The sequence below is a fragment of the Athene noctua genome, chromosome 20 (genome assembly GCF_965140245.1).
Source record: "Athene noctua chromosome 20, bAthNoc1.hap1.1, whole genome shotgun sequence".
In the NCBI taxonomy this organism is placed as follows: Eukaryota; Metazoa; Chordata; class Aves; order Strigiformes; family Strigidae; genus Athene; species Athene noctua.
Genome location: NC_134056.1, coordinates 838422 through 855921, shown reverse-complemented (window position 1 = coordinate 855921; position 17500 = coordinate 838422). Strand labels below are relative to the sequence as shown.

General features: G+C 55.5%; 1 protein-coding gene across 6 annotated transcripts in view; it reads left to right on the top strand.

The window, feature by feature from the left end:
- Positions 1–17500, top strand: part of PBX3 (PBX homeobox 3) — a 110975-nt gene that overhangs the window by 86209 nt on the left and 7266 nt on the right. For all 6 annotated transcript variants that reach the window (XM_074923409.1, XM_074923408.1, XM_074923412.1 and 3 more), the window contains 4 exons: positions 3247–3488; positions 9144–9334; positions 11198–11333; positions 17458–17500. The exon at positions 17458–17500 is cut by the window's right edge and continues 123 nt beyond it. In XM_074923409.1, coding sequence (XP_074779510.1) covers positions 3247–3488; positions 9144–9334; positions 11198–11333; positions 17458–17500 — 612 coding nt within the window. The remainder of the gene's footprint in view (positions 1–3246; positions 3489–9143; positions 9335–11197; positions 11334–17457) is intronic.

Sequence of the window (17500 nt, the reverse complement as noted above, 5' to 3'; positions counted from 1 at the left end):
GGGTTGTGCCCTGGTCCGCGCCGCCGGGCGGCCGCTGCCGCGCCGGGGCTCTCGCTTCCGCTGCCATTAGCGCCGGTAGCTCCGCTGGAAGTGATGTATTGTTGTGTGCTTTCCCGTCCGCTCTGCACCTTAATTCCACGATGCATTGAAAGGTCAGTGAGCTAAACAGTAATAAACTCATAGGTTGATATACTGAGGAATAAAAAAGGGAAACAATAGCCACTGAGTGGGAGCTTATATGTCAAAAAATACATATATTATCACCGTCTTCAAACGAAGACTAATTTATAAAGGCAGGTGCTGGTTGGAGTGGAGGTGTTGCCAGCGGGTAGCGAGGGTGTTCCTCCCCGAGGGCTGAGAGCCCGGGAGATGCTCTGACTCCTTCTCAGACAACGTTACAAACCTTCGACCTGCAGCCGAGGCAGCTGCTGCAACTTCCCCAAGAGCTGTGTGCTTCACTGACTGCAGAGGAGTTCATCAGTTTTACTGTCCCCTGCCCCCAGGGACACCAGACACTATTAGTTGTGCTGATCTGCTCCGTATAGTTCATAAGGAAAGATCTGAATTAACACACAGCTTAATTCTTGTTAGAATCAGTTAATCAACTTGTGGCTTTGCCATTCAAATGAATGATGCGTCTCACTCAGGGGCAAAATAAATGTTATATCCCCACACACACACTTTGTCATTCCTTTGTCTGTGGGTTGTCGCAGGCTCGCGCTCGGGACTGGATGCTCGGGATGCGGGAGCGTTACTTAATATTAAGATGAACACAAAATGCCAGCCCCTCTGTCACCAGCTCCGGAGATACGCGCTGGGGTTGCGTGCGAGACACCTTAGTGGCTTCGTCATTGTCCTTATCTGCTGAATTTCTTCCTCTTGTGCTACAGGGCCTCTCACCGGCTCCTTCAGTCTCCAGCGCAGACGTCAGCGTTTGCATTTAAACCTTGGGGAGCACTTGCTGTCCTTTGTCATATTTATACAAGAAGGGTTGGGGATTTTGAATATTAATTTAAGTCTGGATGGATAGTGTCATTTTGGACAAAGCCCTTTAATCTTTGGCCTGTTTGTGGAAGTAAATGATGCAGAAATCGCAGCAACTGTACCAAATTATTCTACTGCAGATTTTGGCCTGGCATCTGACAGCATCAGGGGAGCGGAGTGGGACCGCTCCTCCGGTACTGGGAGGGCGGATGAGTTCACAGCAGAGATGCAGCTGGGGGAAAACAGCTGGGACAGAGCAACGGTCCAGAAGCAAAAAGGAGAAACAACAGTAGGAATCATTCATGAGAAAGGAACAGGAGCTGGAGTGGATTAAAACCAGAGCGTTGTTGAACAGACTGTCACCAGAGCAGAGGAGGAATAAGATAAACAGGAGGAACGGCTCACCGGAACGTCACAGAGAAATCACCGGCGGGAGCCACTCCGCAGGGCCCGGGAGGCCCCGGGGCGCGAGGCCTCGAGCCATCCTGCCGCGGGTGGGTGGGCGCGGGGCTCCCTGGCTGGGGAGCGCCTCCCCTCCTGCTGCGGGCACCCCTGAGCGCGGCATCGCCCTCCCCAGCCCCGTGCAGGGTGGCCTCAGCTGCGCCCAGGCTGTCCCCGACACGCGTGTGCCAGTGCGGGGACGTGCAGGGACGGTGCGTGGTGTCATCAAAGCGTGCTCATCTTCGGGCCTCGGAACAGGCAACAGAAATAATTTAAAGAGTTGATGAGACATTTTTATTATTCCCATGAAATTATATGGAATTACAGTTTTAAATGAAGGTGACAGGTTTAAAATGTGTATTTTAGAGCAGAATTAATGCTGCGCTTCCTTGGGTCTGGAAGGTTGGCCGGTCAGGGGGTCGCCTCCCGCTGCGCCGGGGGTTTGGGGCGCCGAGGGCGGGATCGTTGGCACAGGAGCGGCGGCGGCTGTTCCCGCCCTGCGCTGGAAGCAGCACTGCGGGCGCTCGGCGGCCGGTGCGGCCGGCGCGCTGCGCGGAGCGAGGCGGGCACGGGGTGCCAGCAGCAGAGCCCTGGGCCCCGCTCTGCCCAGAGCACGAATACCTGCTCTTCGACAGATCTAAAGAGGTTAATTGGGCTGGGATGTACACGGTTGCGTTACATCGCTAATGGAAATGTTGGTTCCAGAAGCCACGGCTCTAGTGAATTTTGTACTACTGTAATTATTTTTAAACTTTCGTTTCGGCACTGTTGATAACAGCTTGGCACCATGCCTGCGTGACCTGATTAAACTTACAAATTGTCAGCCTTGATCTATAGGACGTGGAGAAGATTGCTGACTGAGCATCGCTTTGGAAATTCTCGATTTAAAACAAAAATTAGATTTAAAATGTTGTTCCCAACAAAACAGTGCAAGAGCACCGGTGATTTTAAAGCCATTTAGACTCAGTATCGCGGTAGCAGGCACGTCCCTGCACAGCGAGGGGCAGTTTAATTCCTCTGTGTCCACCCGCCGCAGCCCCCGCACCCCGCTCCCGCAGCCGCCGTTCCCGAGGCGACGCTCCCAGTTCTGTCTCCACCATTTCCCTCCCCTGATGGGAGATTCCAGCCCACCTGTGTGGAGCCGGAGGCCGTGGGCACGCGCGGACGTGGCTGCGCCCACGGGATTTGTGCCGGCGGGAGCCGCGGCACCTCCCCGCTTTTCGCCTGAAGCCTCCTGTAGCTGAGGAACCAGGGGCAGCTTCTTCCCCCAGGCCTTTCAAACCAACGCTCGGACCTCCTGGGAGGGGTGGAACCCAGTGGTGTGCGTCTCCATAACGTGGTGCTTAGATCCATTTGGAAGGAAATGAGAAGCAAATCAATTATTTCCAAATAAATAATGCACTTACTCTTACCACATGGTCTTGCATCAAAGTGATGTATTATATAGGATAGTGCCAGCCTTGTGTGGGTTTGGCTGTCTTGGCAAGCAGCCGGAGGGCGTGTGTCTCTGTGCTCTTACTCCTTTAATACTCACAGTGAAGAGTTTACAAATTCTGCGGGGCCCTTTGAAAGCCTCGCGGAGACGTTCCTGCTCCGTATGGGAACAGAGAGGCTCCCATACGGCTCCGGGCGGCTCCCGGGGCCTGCCCGGAGGAGGGTGCCCACTCGGGTACCCCCGCGGGGCCGGAGGAAGGGCCGTGGGCAGGTCCGGGCCCCGCGGGGCAGGAGGGCTCCTCGCAGACATGCGGCGAGCGGGCAGCGGCCGGGCGGGTGTGAGAAATACTGACTGTGTTTTCTCTTGTTCTCTCTTTTCTGCCCAAGGTTTGAGCATCCGAGGAGCCCAGGAGGAAGACCCTCCCGATCCCCAGCTAATGAGACTAGACAATATGCTTCTGGCAGAAGGAGTCTCAGGTCCGGAGAAAGGTGGGGGATCGGCGGCAGCAGCTGCAGCCGCAGCAGCCTCTGGAGGGTCTTCAGATAACTCTATTGAACACTCAGATTACAGAGCCAAATTGACCCAGATCAGACAAATCTATCACACAGAGCTGGAGAAATATGAACAGGTCAGACATCAGCCTCTCAGTTGTACGTGTACCTGCCGCTGCTCTCCTCTGCACCTCCGCTTCCAGCGCCCGCTGCTGCCCGGCTCCGGACCACATCCCCTCCTCCCCTTCCCCACCCTCTCCCCCGTGAAGGGCCGTGATGCCACCGGAGTCCGTCGGGCTTCGAGGAGCCGCTCGCTGGACCCGGGACGCATGTCTTGCATGCCTGAGTGTTTTCTGTTTTCCGTAACCGCACAAAAGCGGCGCCCGTGCCCGTGTTTCTCCCCTTCGAGCCAGCCCGGAGGGAGACTGAGGAGTTGTTTGTCGCTCGGGGCCGCTGTCGCGCCCCATGACGGAGCATCGCCAGGCTGGCACGAGGCCATGCTGGTCGCAGCCCACGGGCCCCGGCGCAGGCGGCGGGAGGCTCCGGCACAGGGCGGGTTGGCGAGGGGGCGGGTGGCGAGGCGCCGGCACAGCGCCTGCTCGGGGCTGCGGGAGCCGCCGCTGCGGAGAGGGAACGCGGAGCTCCGGGTCGGGCGGACGCCGGCACTCGGCGTCTGTGCGCGGAGCCGCGGGCGTGCTGCAGCCCCGCCGTCTTACGCTCAGCGCTGGGACCTGGGCCCCTGCCGCGTCGGCCGTGCCAGTGGCACTGGGAGCGTTTGCCGTGCGCTGCGGCAGCGCGGCTCCTGCCCCGGGCTGGGGAGCTGTGCCACCCCGCTTGCCCTGTAATCCGTGGGAGAGACCCCTCTGCCCCCTCTCTTGTCTGGTGTTGCAAGGCACAGCAGCGTCAAAGGGGACAGGGAAGGGAGGAATGACACGAGACCCCGGCCCTCGCAAGCCTCAAGCGATGTCTTCATCTTCCCCTCCCAGAGGTGCCCTAATAAAGCTTGTAAACCCTCAGCCTAATCAGCTCAGCGAACCTCGTCAGCTGGTGGTTTCTGAGCTGAGCCAGGGAAGTCTTGCACTTGCCCCCAGCCCGTCACGGCCCAGCATGGGCTGCACAGACCAAAACCACAAAAGAGATGTGGAGGCAGCGATAAAACCACTTCAGACTGCGAGAGTGAGGAGAAGAGCAGCACCGTGCTGCCCGGCTCCTGCCCCAGCCCCGCGCTCGGCCTCGACGGCGTAAAACGGGGCCTGGCTGCCTCAGTAACACTTGATTGTAGAGTTTCCCCTTTTTTTGTGTGTGAAGACCCTCCGAAAGGTCTCTGGCTGCTTTGCTTTGCTTTTTTGTGCCACCAGAAACAAAGGCAGGGGCTGCGACAGGCCGTGCCCCACAGCTGACCAGCACCCGCCGGGCGCCAGCAGCGGGTAGAGGCGATGGGGTGGTGGGGAGTGGGTGTGGGGTGCTGGTGGGGTGCTGGTGGGGCATGGGGGAGCACTGAGGGGACAGTGCCCACCGGCAAAGTCCACGCGGCATCCCGCTGCTGACGCTGGGGGACCGTGGTGCCGGTGTCATGGCGTGGCCTCGTCTGTGCCCCCTCTTTCACTGCCTCGGTCAAGTGAGCAAATAACTGAGCAAAGGACTGGCGGGGTCTTTGTGCAAATCTCCGTTTCTCCCTCAAGCGAACCCCTCGCTCCGAGGACCCCCGTGTCCTGCGCGGACCCTGGGGCTCCCCTCGCACCGCAGGGCCCCAGTAGTGCCGCGGTGGGGGTGAGCAGGCGCCGGCAGGAACGTGTCACATAAATACCTGGGGACAGCGGCGGGAGGCAGAGGCAGGGCCGAGGCCGCGGCAGGTCGGGGCCTGCAGCCGTTTCCTGGCCAGTGCCCCCCGACTCTCACGAGCTCAGTGCAGGGGGGCAGCAGCAGCAGCATTTTTACCCCCGTAGCTCCATTTACAAAGGTTTCGGCTGAAATGTCACAGCCGTCCGTCCACCCCGCGGGAGACTCTGGAGGATGCTCCAGTGCTGCTGGGAGAGGGAGAGCGCGGGGGAGCTGCTCCGAAACCTCTCTGCATCCCCGTGCACCCTGACACCCAGCAACGTCTGCTCTACGGAAAGGCCATCGCTTCCCCAGCCTTGCAGCAAACCGTCTCCTGCCGGTTTGGCTCTCGCCGTGCCCGTCCCCGCAGCCGAGGGGCAGCCGGGGCTTCGCCTCTCGGCCTCCGGCGGCTGCAGGTTCCGGAGAGGTGGGTGCTCGCGCCGGGGAGCGGCTCCTGCCAGCTCCCTCCCGGCACAGGAGCTCCCGCGGCAGCCGGCAGCAGGAACCAGAGCGGCTTCCTGGAGACGCTTTCCAGGCAGAGTTTGATCCTGATATTTGTTGCCAGTTTGGGGAATGCGCTCGGGAAAAAAAAAAAAAAAAAGAGAAATGGAAAGTGTGTCACGCCATCACACAGCTCTCCCCTTGCCGTGCACCGGGAGAAATGGCCGTACACAGGCAGCTCCTTCCATAATTTACAGCTACTGTAGTAGAGATGACATATTGAAAGCTATCTTCTATAATTACACTGAAATACATTTTTTGCTGTAGGCAAAAGTACTGTAAGGGTCCCAGGCCTCCCGGAGCAGCTGGGAACCTGCTTCCTGAGTTCACAGATGTCTACTGAATTCACCCCAAATCGGGCTGAAGTGTGACTGCTCGGAAGACACCAGCAGCCCACGGAGCGCTGGCTGGCACCGCGCCCCTGAAGACTGTTTTGGGCTATTTCCTTTCTTTTTCTTGCGCTCGTCTGAGGAGTCTTGATGAAGCATTAAAGCTAGCAGGAGCATCCCTGCTCCTACAAGGTTTCTGAGCAGGTTAACAAGGCCATCACTTATAACCTGACATTATTAATAATGTCTCAGGCACCAAGCAGAGGCCTGAAAAATAGTCCTGAAAAAGGGATCAAGTAGCTCGGACGCTATAAATAAACAAGAGAAAACAAGACAAAGCATCAGAGTCTTCTGAGCTTCCTTCCACTCTGCTGCACTGAAGCAGCTCTGCAGATGGGAGGTGCTGGTGAAGATAAATTAAAGCCAGGCTCCCTAAGTAGCTGTAACCAAACGAAGTTTCATCAAACAATTCATGTAAATTCGAGGAAAGATTTTTGCTTCTTGAAAGCAAGAAACTCAGTTTAGCTTTGAAGCATCCTATTTTTGGTATGATATTTGTGGAGAAATATTTCTTGTAGAAAAGACACGTCTGAAAATATTTTTAATGCAACAGTTGCCGTTTTTACTGTGTTTTAAAACTGGATTCCCCACATCTGCAAACAAGGGGGCACGTGGCAAGATGTTGTGTCTTGAAATGTTCTTTCGGTGCCAAGTCCCTGGGTTCACTCTGTCTCTGGGACAGACGCTCTTGGCTCAGGGAGGGAGTTGCTGCATTTCGGTGCCTGCGTTACCTTGTCCCTGCTCGTCGCTTTCCAGGGGAGCCAAAGCGGGTGCTGTTGCCGTGGGTCGGAGGGCTGAGCCGGAGCTTGGGCGCGCTGAGGCTCTGCAGGCAGCGCCGCAGGCAGTGTGTGGGGAGGAGGCGGCAGCGGTGCGGTGACGCCGGCGGGACCAGGCACCGGTGCCCGGCTGCCTCCCGGCTCATGGCGAGACCGCTGCGCTTCCTGGGGGGCTCGTCCGTGCCGGGCGGTGAGCGGCTGTGCCAGGCCTGCGCTGGCACAGGACAAAGCTTTGGGATGGGAAGATTTGAAATGGGCACCGGGAGAACTCCTGCCCTGCCTGGGTAAGAGGGCGGTGGCTGGGAGTGCTCAGGGCAGCGTCCCCATCTCTTCACTGTGGCGAGAGGGGACAGCGGCTGGTCTCCTCCGCAAGCTTTGCTACCTGAAATGTCGAAATAGGGAGAAAGAAAATATGCAGATGGGAAGAGAGGATGAGGTGTGTCGAACTCCTTAACCTGGAGCTCAGAAAGTCTTGAGAAAGGCAGAGAGCAGCCGCTGGCGGGAGGAGCCGTCACGTCTGCGCTGGTGGGAGCGGTGGGGAGCTGGTGTAGAGCGATGGTGAGTGGTGTAGAGCGATGGTGAGTGGTGTAGAGCAATGGTGAGTGGTGTAGAGGTGCCGAGCTGGTGTGGAGCAGCGGTGAGCTGGCGCAGCCTCCGTGGCACTGTGACCTCGGCGCGCTCGGCGATGGCAGGCGAAGGGCGTCTGCACGGAGGCTCGCCGGAGCGCTGCCTCCAAACGGGCGCTGCGAGGATGTAAATTAGCCTGTAATTTACTTTCAGTAGTGTAAAGAAAAAAAAAAATCACTTTGCCTGAAGTGTATGCATCTTTCTTAAGGGTGTACCCAGATTTTAATTATCTAAATGTAAATACTTAACGAATTTTACTTAGAGTAATGAGCTAAAGTGCACACTACATAAATGAGATGTTCTAATTAATCATGTATGAACTACTGGTTTAAAGAAAAGCTATGTGAATTCTGCGAATGTTGGGCTATTGCCAAATTGCTAATCAGCATTTGCATTCATAGATGGCTTCACTTAATAAGTTGTGAGACGTTCAGCAAATGTTATAGGAAATTATGAGTTTTTAGATGCATAAACTTTTCACTTTTAACTCCTTCCCTTGCACAATCTATTGAAATACAGGAGAATCCCTGAAAACGTAGTTGTCAGACAAATTACACAGATATTTTTTGCCCTGGCTCTAGAGGAAGAAGGGGAGCTACAGTCAGATACGTAACATAGGGTCTGGACGAGGTACTTGCAGTGTTTCCTCTGTGCGATTAATGGCAGTTGAGCGTCGTGCTCGTCGCCCCTTACGTTAGATGCACGAGAGCAAAATCCTGTGGCGTTCCTCGGCCGCGGTCGCGGCCCTGCGGCGCGTTACGCCGGGCGGCCCTTGCCTCAGCCCCGCACACCCGCCTCGGCTGGTGAGGCCTCGGGGAGCAGGAGCAGTTTGCCAAGGCCAGCGCAGCGCCCGGCCCCTCTGCGCTCCCCGGGGCTCTGTCGGGACGGGGGTAGGTCGGTGCCCAAAATGTGCTTGAAAGCAGGCTGGCCCCTGGGAAGGGATTAGCCCCGTGGCCACCACCCAGCTCCGCCTAAAAGCCAGCAGTCCCGGGGTTTCTTTTTGAAAGAGATAAGGGAGACAGAAATCAGCAGAACTGGTGGCAGCTCCCAGCCTGCGTGGGGGAAGCCGGGATGCGCGTGGCGGGCGCGGCAGCTCGCGTCAGGTGGCGGCTGTCGATGATGCAGCCTGGGGAAGTTTCTGCCCTCGTGTCCGGTCACCTGCGGGGTCTGGGATGGCTCTCCGTGCCTTCCCTCCTCCGGTGCCTCAGCAGCGTGGCGCGGGCCAGGCTCAGGCTCGGCTTTGCTGAAACCCCCCTCTGAGGCCACGGAGCCCTGGGAGGGTCTGGAGCCACTCCGCTGGCCCGGGGTGCTCGCCCGTGGCTCGTGGGCTGCAGGACCCGCAGCCCCCCCAGGTTTTGCTCACGGGGCTGCTGAGCCCCCGCTGACATCCCCCACCTGCCCGCAGCCATCACACGCACCGATCCCAGCCTCTCCGCCGCGGCTGGGCTGGGGACACGGGGACGTTGAAGGGGCCGCGTGGAAGGAGCTGTGGCACGGTTGCTCGGCTCGCAGCTGCGGGGGCTCACGGACAGGGGGGGTGTGACCGGCTCCCGCAGCCACGCGCGTGCGTAGGGGACGGGGCCACGCGAGGGTCCCCCGGACCCCCCCCAACAGCCAGGCCCACGCTCGTGTCCTTGTGGGGCAGCACAGAACCGTTTCTAAGCCTTTCCTTCCTTCACAGGCGTGTAATGAATTTACCACACATGTGATGAACCTTCTCAGAGAACAGAGCCGGACACGTCCCATTTCTCCCAAGGAGATAGAAAGGATGGTTGGCATCATTCATCGAAAATTCAGCTCCATCCAGATGCAGCTCAAACAAAGTACTTGTGAAGCAGTAATGATTTTAAGATCAAGGTTCCTCGATGCCAGGTAAGGCGGAGGCGAGTGCCCCGGCTCCTTCTGGGGGGGAAGGGGCGATTGCTGGGCCGGGGCACCCAGCCTGGCCCGGCTGGGACCCGCTGGGAGAGGCTGCGCTGCCCCAGCACAAGCCCAGGGCTCTCGTCCTCACAAGCAGCAGTGTCATTCTCCATATTTTAGTGCAAAGATAAGGCTTGTTCACCCGATGCTTGTTTACCCGCTCGCCTGGGAGTCGCGTGGGGTTTGTGGGAAGGGCAGTTGTGTCACCCCGGCAGTTATTGAAACAGCTGCCGGTGCCGATGTCTCGCAGCGTAAGACCGACCTCACAAAAACACTCACCCCGCCAGGGACGAGCCGAGCTCCCGGGGAGGGACGTGCCCAGGGGCTGCGGCTGACGCCGGGGGAGCAGCCGCACGCCCGAGGTGGGACGGGCGACCACGCTGCCGAAAGCCACATCTGCTGGCCCATCTCCCAGCAAACCGTCGCCTGGCCGGGGCGCGGGGGGAGGCAGCCCCTTCCGAAGCCCTCACAGCCAGCACGGCCCCCAGAGCGGGCCGCTCGCACCGCGGGCTGCGAGGAAGCAGGCGGGGGGGTTAGGAGGGGGTCTGCAGGCACAGCCAGATTTGTTTGGAAGCCCTGGCGGGTTGGGGTGTCGGGCCCCAGCCCCAGCCCTTCGGCGGGGCTCCCCTCCGCAGAGCGGGACCCTGGCAGCTGGCAGAGCCGGGAGGAGCAGCAGGCACCACGCAGAGCCTCCCCTCAGCAGCGAGCTCATGCTTCACACCTGAAAGCTGTGAGGAGCTAAACAAGAGCAAAATAATTTTATTAACAAGGAGGTCACTGGCAGGTGTGGCAAATTAGGGTAATTACAAACAGTTGGAGGAAATGTCTATGGAGAGCTCCAGTAACTGCAAAAGGTAAAGCTTGCAGATGCACATTTTAAAGTGATTTCTTTAAAAAGGAGGAAGGTAAATAAGGCAAAATGAGCGGAAGCACAGTAATGAGATAAACATAGCTCTGGGGGGAGAGCCTGCCTGCTCCAGGATACAGCGTAGTTAGCAGCACCGTGATACCGCTGGAAGAGAGCGCTGGGGATTGCGCTGGCCTCGGGCACAGGCAGTTTGATTGCAACCAGCCCTGAGGGGAAGGGAGCTCGGAAGGAAATGTTTAACCCGTGCTTTCGGGAGGGTGTTCTGGGGAGAAGGAGAGGGGCCGACATGGGCTCGGAGTTAAGGCCCCGCAGCTGCGCAGGCGCTGCTGAAAGGCTTCGCTTTCCGCCCAGGCTGCGGGGCCGCGCGCCTCGGTGCCTGTCCCCAAGAGCCCAGGGCCCCTCAGCCCTACAGGTGGGGGTCCCTCGGGGAGCCCCGAAAGCCGCTGGCCCACAGAAGCCAATCAGCTCCTCAGCGGGGCCGCCCTGTCCTCCTGCGCCGGGTGCGGGAGCCGCAGCGGACCCGCTGCAGCAGGGAAGGAGGTTCCTTAGGCCGCCCTCAGTGCGGGGCGGTTTAGCAGCTGGGTCCAGCCTGGGGTGCAGGCTTGGGTGTGGGGGGCTCCCCGGGCCCAGCTCAGCGCCCTGCCTCGCCTTCTGCGTCGTCGTGTTTTCTGCCGTAGCACGCAGCGGGGTCCGTGTGCCCGCGGCATGAACCCCCCTGCAGAGACAGGTCCCTGCATGGCCAGATGTGGGTGTTGAAGCCCACCACGCAGTGCCCAGAGCCCCGTGGGCTACCCTAGAGGGGTCAGGGCTACCGAGTGGGTGCTGTTTGTGTTGCTGCGTGCTGCAGCATGGACACGTGGTACAAGGGTCACTCCCACCCCGTCTGACCCCGCCGGAGCCCTGCGTATGTCTGGAGGAACAGCCGTGGTTTGCTTTTCTCGTTTCAGGCGGAAAAGGCGTAACTTCAGTAAACAAGCCACAGAAATCTTGAACGAATATTTTTACTCCCACCTCAGTAACCCCTACCCCAGTGAAGAAGCCAAAGAAGAGCTGGCAAAGAAATGCAGCATCACAGTATCGCAGGTGAGCAGCGGGTGGGTGCGAAGCTTCGGCCCCGCCGGGCCCTGGGCTGTGCTCGGGGGGGGCGGTGCGGCGTGGAGCCTGTCCCTGCCCTTCGCCATCCCTCCAGGCTGGCACCGCCGCCCTGACGTTCAGCAGGGTGAGGGAACGGGACTGAACTCCGCAGGAAAGGCAGCGTGCCTGCGGTGGCGGCGGGGGAAAAGTGTGTGTGTGAGGGTAGAAACACAGAGGCTGTACGGTTGGACCCTCAGCTTTCTGCGGTACGATTCTTTGCTGAACCTTCCTGACTGTTACGAATTCATTACAACTTACCATTATTTCAGGGGAAGGCCGGTTTATTGACAAACATATAATCTATCTCTATAGATCAAAATTTCTTTGATTGCTTGAAGTTGGTTTTTTTTTTTTCTGAGCCAGACAGAAATTCAGCCTCTTGATATACTGAAGTGACACCAGGGGTTTCTCTGTAGCAAAAATGTTTTAGGCAGGTTTGCTCCTTTTATCACGTATAACAGATGTTACTGTGAAGTTAATGCAAGAAAACCAGCATCTCCCTAATGGGGAACACACAGCGTCGCTGGCTACGGCTGCTTTCTGTACAGGCCAGGGGGCACCTGCAGCGACGTTCAGCCGATGGCGCCGCTCCGTCGAGCTTTCCGCCACCAGAGAGCTTAAAAAGCAAACCAACCCTTGGCATTTCTTCGTGGCCTGTATGTTTGCTAGAAAACCAAACTGTTCCCAGAGCAGATCTGGCTCCCGCCGCTCGGGGGAGGTTGCACCTGGGTGGCAGGGAACGCTCAGCAGCAGTTCCCCAGTTCTCCAGCCGTCCCGCTGCCCGCTGCGAGGGCCCGTGGGCCGTCTCCTCCCAGCTCCAGCGCCTGCACTTATCAATATTTCAGGTCCTTTAGAGGAACGATGCCTGCGGCGAATGTGTTAACTATTAATGATTGCAGGCTGCAGTATTGGCATTATTAGCAATGCAACCTTTAGCTTTATAATTAAGACCTGAGTTGAGATTTACTTTATAGGTCTCCCTTGAATGCATGAAAAATTCAGGCACTTATTGAAGACTTTCAGATGAACGGCTGCCCAGCTCCCCCAGCTCTGACGTCACTTCATTGGCTTTGGGGGCACCCTCAGTAGACTCCCCCTGACACAAGGGGCCAGCAGCCACGTGTGTGCCGTGCTCGTCCCTGGGCACCCTGCCCGTACCGTGCTCTGGGGCGGGAAGCGCTGGTGCCGGGGGAAGGCGAGGGATGGGCATGGGGACGGTTTCGGTCCGTTTATGAGTGGCCGTGGTGATGGGCGGGAATTCTGGAGGGGGAATTCAGCACCAAACTCGTTCCCTCTCGCTCCTCTATCGCTGTTGGCATCACACAAGTGACCGCAGCCCTGGCGGGTACAGGGGCAGCCGTGGTGGCCACCGGCGGCTCTTCCGTGCCCACAGGCATCACCGCGGCTGCCCGGACGCCAGGAACCAGCTGCCCAGCCTGGGAGCACACGAGTACCTGGGCACCTTGACCTGCAGCTCTACGTCCTGCTGCTGGTTTCAATCCTCTTAGCACGAGGTGATTTATAGTGATTCCTCCAGTAAGGGGTGTCTGAGAATCTTCCCCTGTGAGCCGAGGCAGCCTGCCGTGGAGTTAGGAGAGGCAACGCCATCAACACCAACTTGGGGAAACCCAAAGTTCTTCAGCTCTGCCGGCAGAATGTAACTGGGAGAGATTCCAGGTAAAGAGCACAACAGACCTGCTGCAGAGATGTTTTCTGCTTTGTGCCTGGCAGAGGAGGAGTTAGTGATCCCACAGGGTGGACAGATAAAAAGCTAGATCGAGATAAGGCTGGAGTGACTGAAGGAAATGAGATGGAACATTTGAGAAGCCATAACTGATTGCTTCTAGTGCTAATAGATCTGATTTCTTAATTATTTGTTTGATAAGATTTAATGTACATGTTGTAGAACGAAATAAAAGGCAGGCAGATGGTCCAAAAACGTAGCGGCAGCAGCGAGCCTGTGACGTGACCATAGGTTCGTCTCTTTAATATTTGATACAAGCATGGCTTAGTTGTGGTTGAATCCATTAGGATGGCTGAGTGACGGTGGCAGAGCTGCGTTGCGTCCCCCGTGGCGCCGCGCGCGGCCTCGGCTTTGCAGGGCGGCGTTTTGCAGCCGGGAGCGAGGGCAGCGCCGGCCACGCGCCCTGGGCACTGCCCGCGGGGCCGGGGCTGGGGCTGCAGCTTCGCTCTGGCAAGGTATTATAAATGGCTCGGAAAACCTCGGGATGACGGGAAAGCCTGCAAACGGGGCAATGTATCATCTCATGGGAGAGGAGCATGTATGTGAGAGAGGGAGTGCCTGTGATCAGCTGGCTGCTTAAGTTCCTGATAAATCTGCTGTCACAGCTAGAAAATGTGAATACTATGGATATCCTAATCTTTGATTTTCAAAGGCACTTCCAAAGGCTGCACGGTGGGACTGTGGGGTTAGTTGGTATTTACTAGGTCAAACTGGGCTGGAGTTGTCTTTCTTTGTACTGAAAAATGTATGTATTTTTGAGGCCATCTAGCAGAAAAGCTCTGAGCAAGCACTGTAAAACAGCCCGGTGCACACTGCTGTGGTGGTTGGCAGCAGAAGTCAGAGGATGCAATCCAGAAATCAGGGGTGAATTGAGCAGTCATTTAAAATACTGGCAGGAATAGCGTCGCGTGGGATAAGCAATGGCATCCAAGCGAGTGACTGAGCTACACCTTGCACAGGGCTGTTATGAAAAATCTCTGAGCACACATATTTCCAGCCTCGACCAGGAGTCCCTTGGACATCGCCGTGCCTGGCACCGTGCCCTGTTTACCTCCCGTGCTACAAATGCCCCGGAGGTGCAAAGACCTGGAAAATGGAAAAAAATAAAAAATGAAGTTAATGGATGGCTTTCCAAACTCCTGGAGGTTGTGGTTCATGTTTGATGAAGAGGCTTTGTCCTTTTTCTGGCTGAGCCAGGCTTCCCCTGAAGCCTCTCCTAACGATGATCCAGGGCGTTTCTTTCTTGTGCCGTCAGTGCCTTGTAAATGCTGGGGGCAGGTTCATGGCAGAACATTTCTCCCTCAAACACTTAATTAGTGTTTGGGGTCATCCTCCCCCCAGCTGAAGCAGTTTACTGGAAATCTTGCTGCCATAGCGCTTTACCAAGCTGCAGGGAAAATTGTCTCCCAGAATTGTTTAGTTGCAGATGGGAGATAGATGGTTCCAGTTTTGATATCGGTGTTTAAAATAATATGTAGAGAAGGCTTTTCAAGAAAAGAATAAAGACAAACTATTTATTAAGATGAACACCTCGCACAATTTCATTTTTAAGAGTATGGAAAAGGTAATTCTGGGGGAAAAAAAATGTCCTTAACAGAGAACATCGTCGGCTGTAATTTAGAGCTACCCGATCAGCACGTGTTTGAGGGAGATAAACTGTATCATCTGTTCTCCCCTTACCATGGCTGCGAGGCTGATGTTTTATACTTTTGCAGATGAGCCTCTTTCAGGGTGTCATGAACAACTATCAGTCTATCATATGGGCTATAGAAAGGGCATAGTCATTGCTGAAAGCGTGTCAGTGGATTACAGCAATAAAATTTTTCACTGCTTCAAACAAAAGAAGGATGTGGTTGACAAGGGAATATATTTTAAATTCTTTTAAAGAAAGAATGCAGGAGCTGGTTTTCAACGCCCCTCCTGCCCCTGCTGCTTCTGAGTCTGTTTCTGTAAGCAGATTGACAGGGAGAGCTACGGATGTACAGGCTCGTACCCCTTGACTTCATGTAGGAAGCAAGGGAAAAAAAAATTTAAAAAGACGCAAGCTTAATGAAATAGTTTCTAGAGGTAAAATTCCTAGTTTTAGATCACGCGCTATAGCTGTGCCGTGTTCGTTTTCAAAATTTTCTCTTTTGTGTCACTTGATTAGGTGTGGAATATAAACTGTGTGCTGTGAACACTGGGAAACACAACGGAAAAATGTCCGTGATCCATAAATGTGTAGTTCAGTAATTTCAGCGGTGATGCTCCCGGGTCAGCTGTGTCTCTTGCAGAACGAGCACTGATTTATCCCGTGAAATCAGCCCGTGCGGAGGCACGAGGCAGGCCTGCCCCATCCCAAATCCCACGTTAGGCATCTTGATGATTTCAGTAATAATTTATTGTCTTTTTATTTAACATTGCAATTAACATGATAAATAAGTGCAACAGTATTGTTTGAAATGTAATATACAATTAAGCCCAATTAATTAATCGGCCTTCAATGATCAGGAGGAGAAAGATGTTCATTGTTTTTTTATGTGAAGAGATAGTTTGTTTTAATGAAAAATGTGTTGTGGAGCAGCTCGCGATGGAGGCAACTTTCATTTTTCGGGTGAGCGTGGGGCTGGGCGAGGAGCCGGGGCCCGGCGGGCAGGGGAGGCTCCCGGCACCCGGCGCAGCCCCACGGCGCGGGGTCCAGGAGGGATCCTCCGGAAGGGCCTTTCCCTGGGGGGTGGGTGCCCGACCCCAGCGGGACGCTGTGGCTCCCCGGGGCAGCCCCGGACGCTGCACTTTAATCTCAGAAATAGTTTAACATTTCTGGGTGCTCCTTTAGATGTGGTATGCGGGTTAAACATAACGTACGATCGCTGCTCCTCTCATTGCTTCCAATTAAACCTTGCTTGTTAGTTTAACCTCTAGGTAATCCCATCAAACAATTGATGTCAAGGAAACACTGCCCACAGTGGCTCTGGATGAGTGGCCATTAATTTTAATTGCCTTGATATTAAAGATTAAGAAGTATTGGGACTAGCAGAATGGAAACGATCTGATGTCAAGCAAATCCACTCGTTGAGGCTTCCCCAGGCTGCTGGTGATATTAAAATTTTACTGTGAGAATTAAATAAACCTTTATTAGTGATGGCTGTTGTTTGATTGGTCCAGGGGCGTGCATAAACAGAGGGGTCTCGCACACATCCGTGGACAATACAGTTGATGTACAGAGATTCCTCAATTATGAAACTGTTAATAAAGCATAATCTGATTGTCCACAATAATTATTTGCTAGGTTTCATTAATGTATTATTGCTTCTCTGACTGACAAGGTAATATTAAGTGCAATATATAGAATACGGTGGAGTATTATCTAGGGAACAGAATGTATAAGGTGCCTTTTGTATTGCCGTTAAAAGCTAGAGGCTTTTCATTAATTGTGTTTAAACAAAAGCTATAGCTACATAAAATAGAGCAGGATTTGTGTCCTCCCTGCCGTGGGGTCCCTTCCCAGGCGCTAGGATGGAGCGCGGGGGCGCGAGAGGTGCCGCAGAGCGCCCGCGGCGGGGTGCAGCTGTGGGGGCGCGGGGGACCCCCGCCCCTGGCCAGTAACCACTGGTGTTATTACTGGTCCCCTCCCCTTTACCTCTGGGTTGCTGCAGATGCTTTTTTGTCTTGGCAGCGTTGGCCGTCGTCCATGTTACAAACCGGGTTTGTTATTTAGCTGCTCTGTTACAGCAGCTGAAGTTAAACAAAGCCACTGAGAAAGATTGCACGAACTTTCCTGAGCGGCTCCAGCCGTGACCTCCGTGTGGGTTAATAGTCAGTGCCCCGTGAGCCATCTTGGCTTCAGTACAGTATCTTCAAAGGGAGATGACAAAGTGACTTTTCAGCCATTATTGATTTATATGATTTCTTTCATTTTCAGCCAACCAAACATGATTCTATGAGTGGGCTGCCAAGGTTGTTCCAGCCCAAAAATAAAGAACAATTGCTCTCGCTGCCCGCTCGCCCTCGCTCAACCGGACCTCAGTCCCCCTTCAGCAGCTTTCGGGGTCTTGCACTGATTTTGTTGACAAATGGCTCATAGAAGTAGGAGACAATGCTGTGCTAAATGCTACAGCAAGCTCCAGGATATGTGTTGTCACCAGAGTCACCCCTCGTGCATCAGTCTGCACAGGAGCAGAGCCAGGTCAGGCTCGCGGCCGCAGTGACACTCGAGTGCCCCTCGCTGCTGGTACCCAGGGGGGCGGGGACACGCCTCTTTGCTCCCCAAACGTGACATCTGAGAGGGGTCACGCTTTGCCAGGCCAGGCGCTTTGTGTCCTTCACCCTTCCCACCTCTCCCCGCTGCAGGTGTCCAACTGGTTTGGCAATAAGAGAATCAGGTACAAGAAGA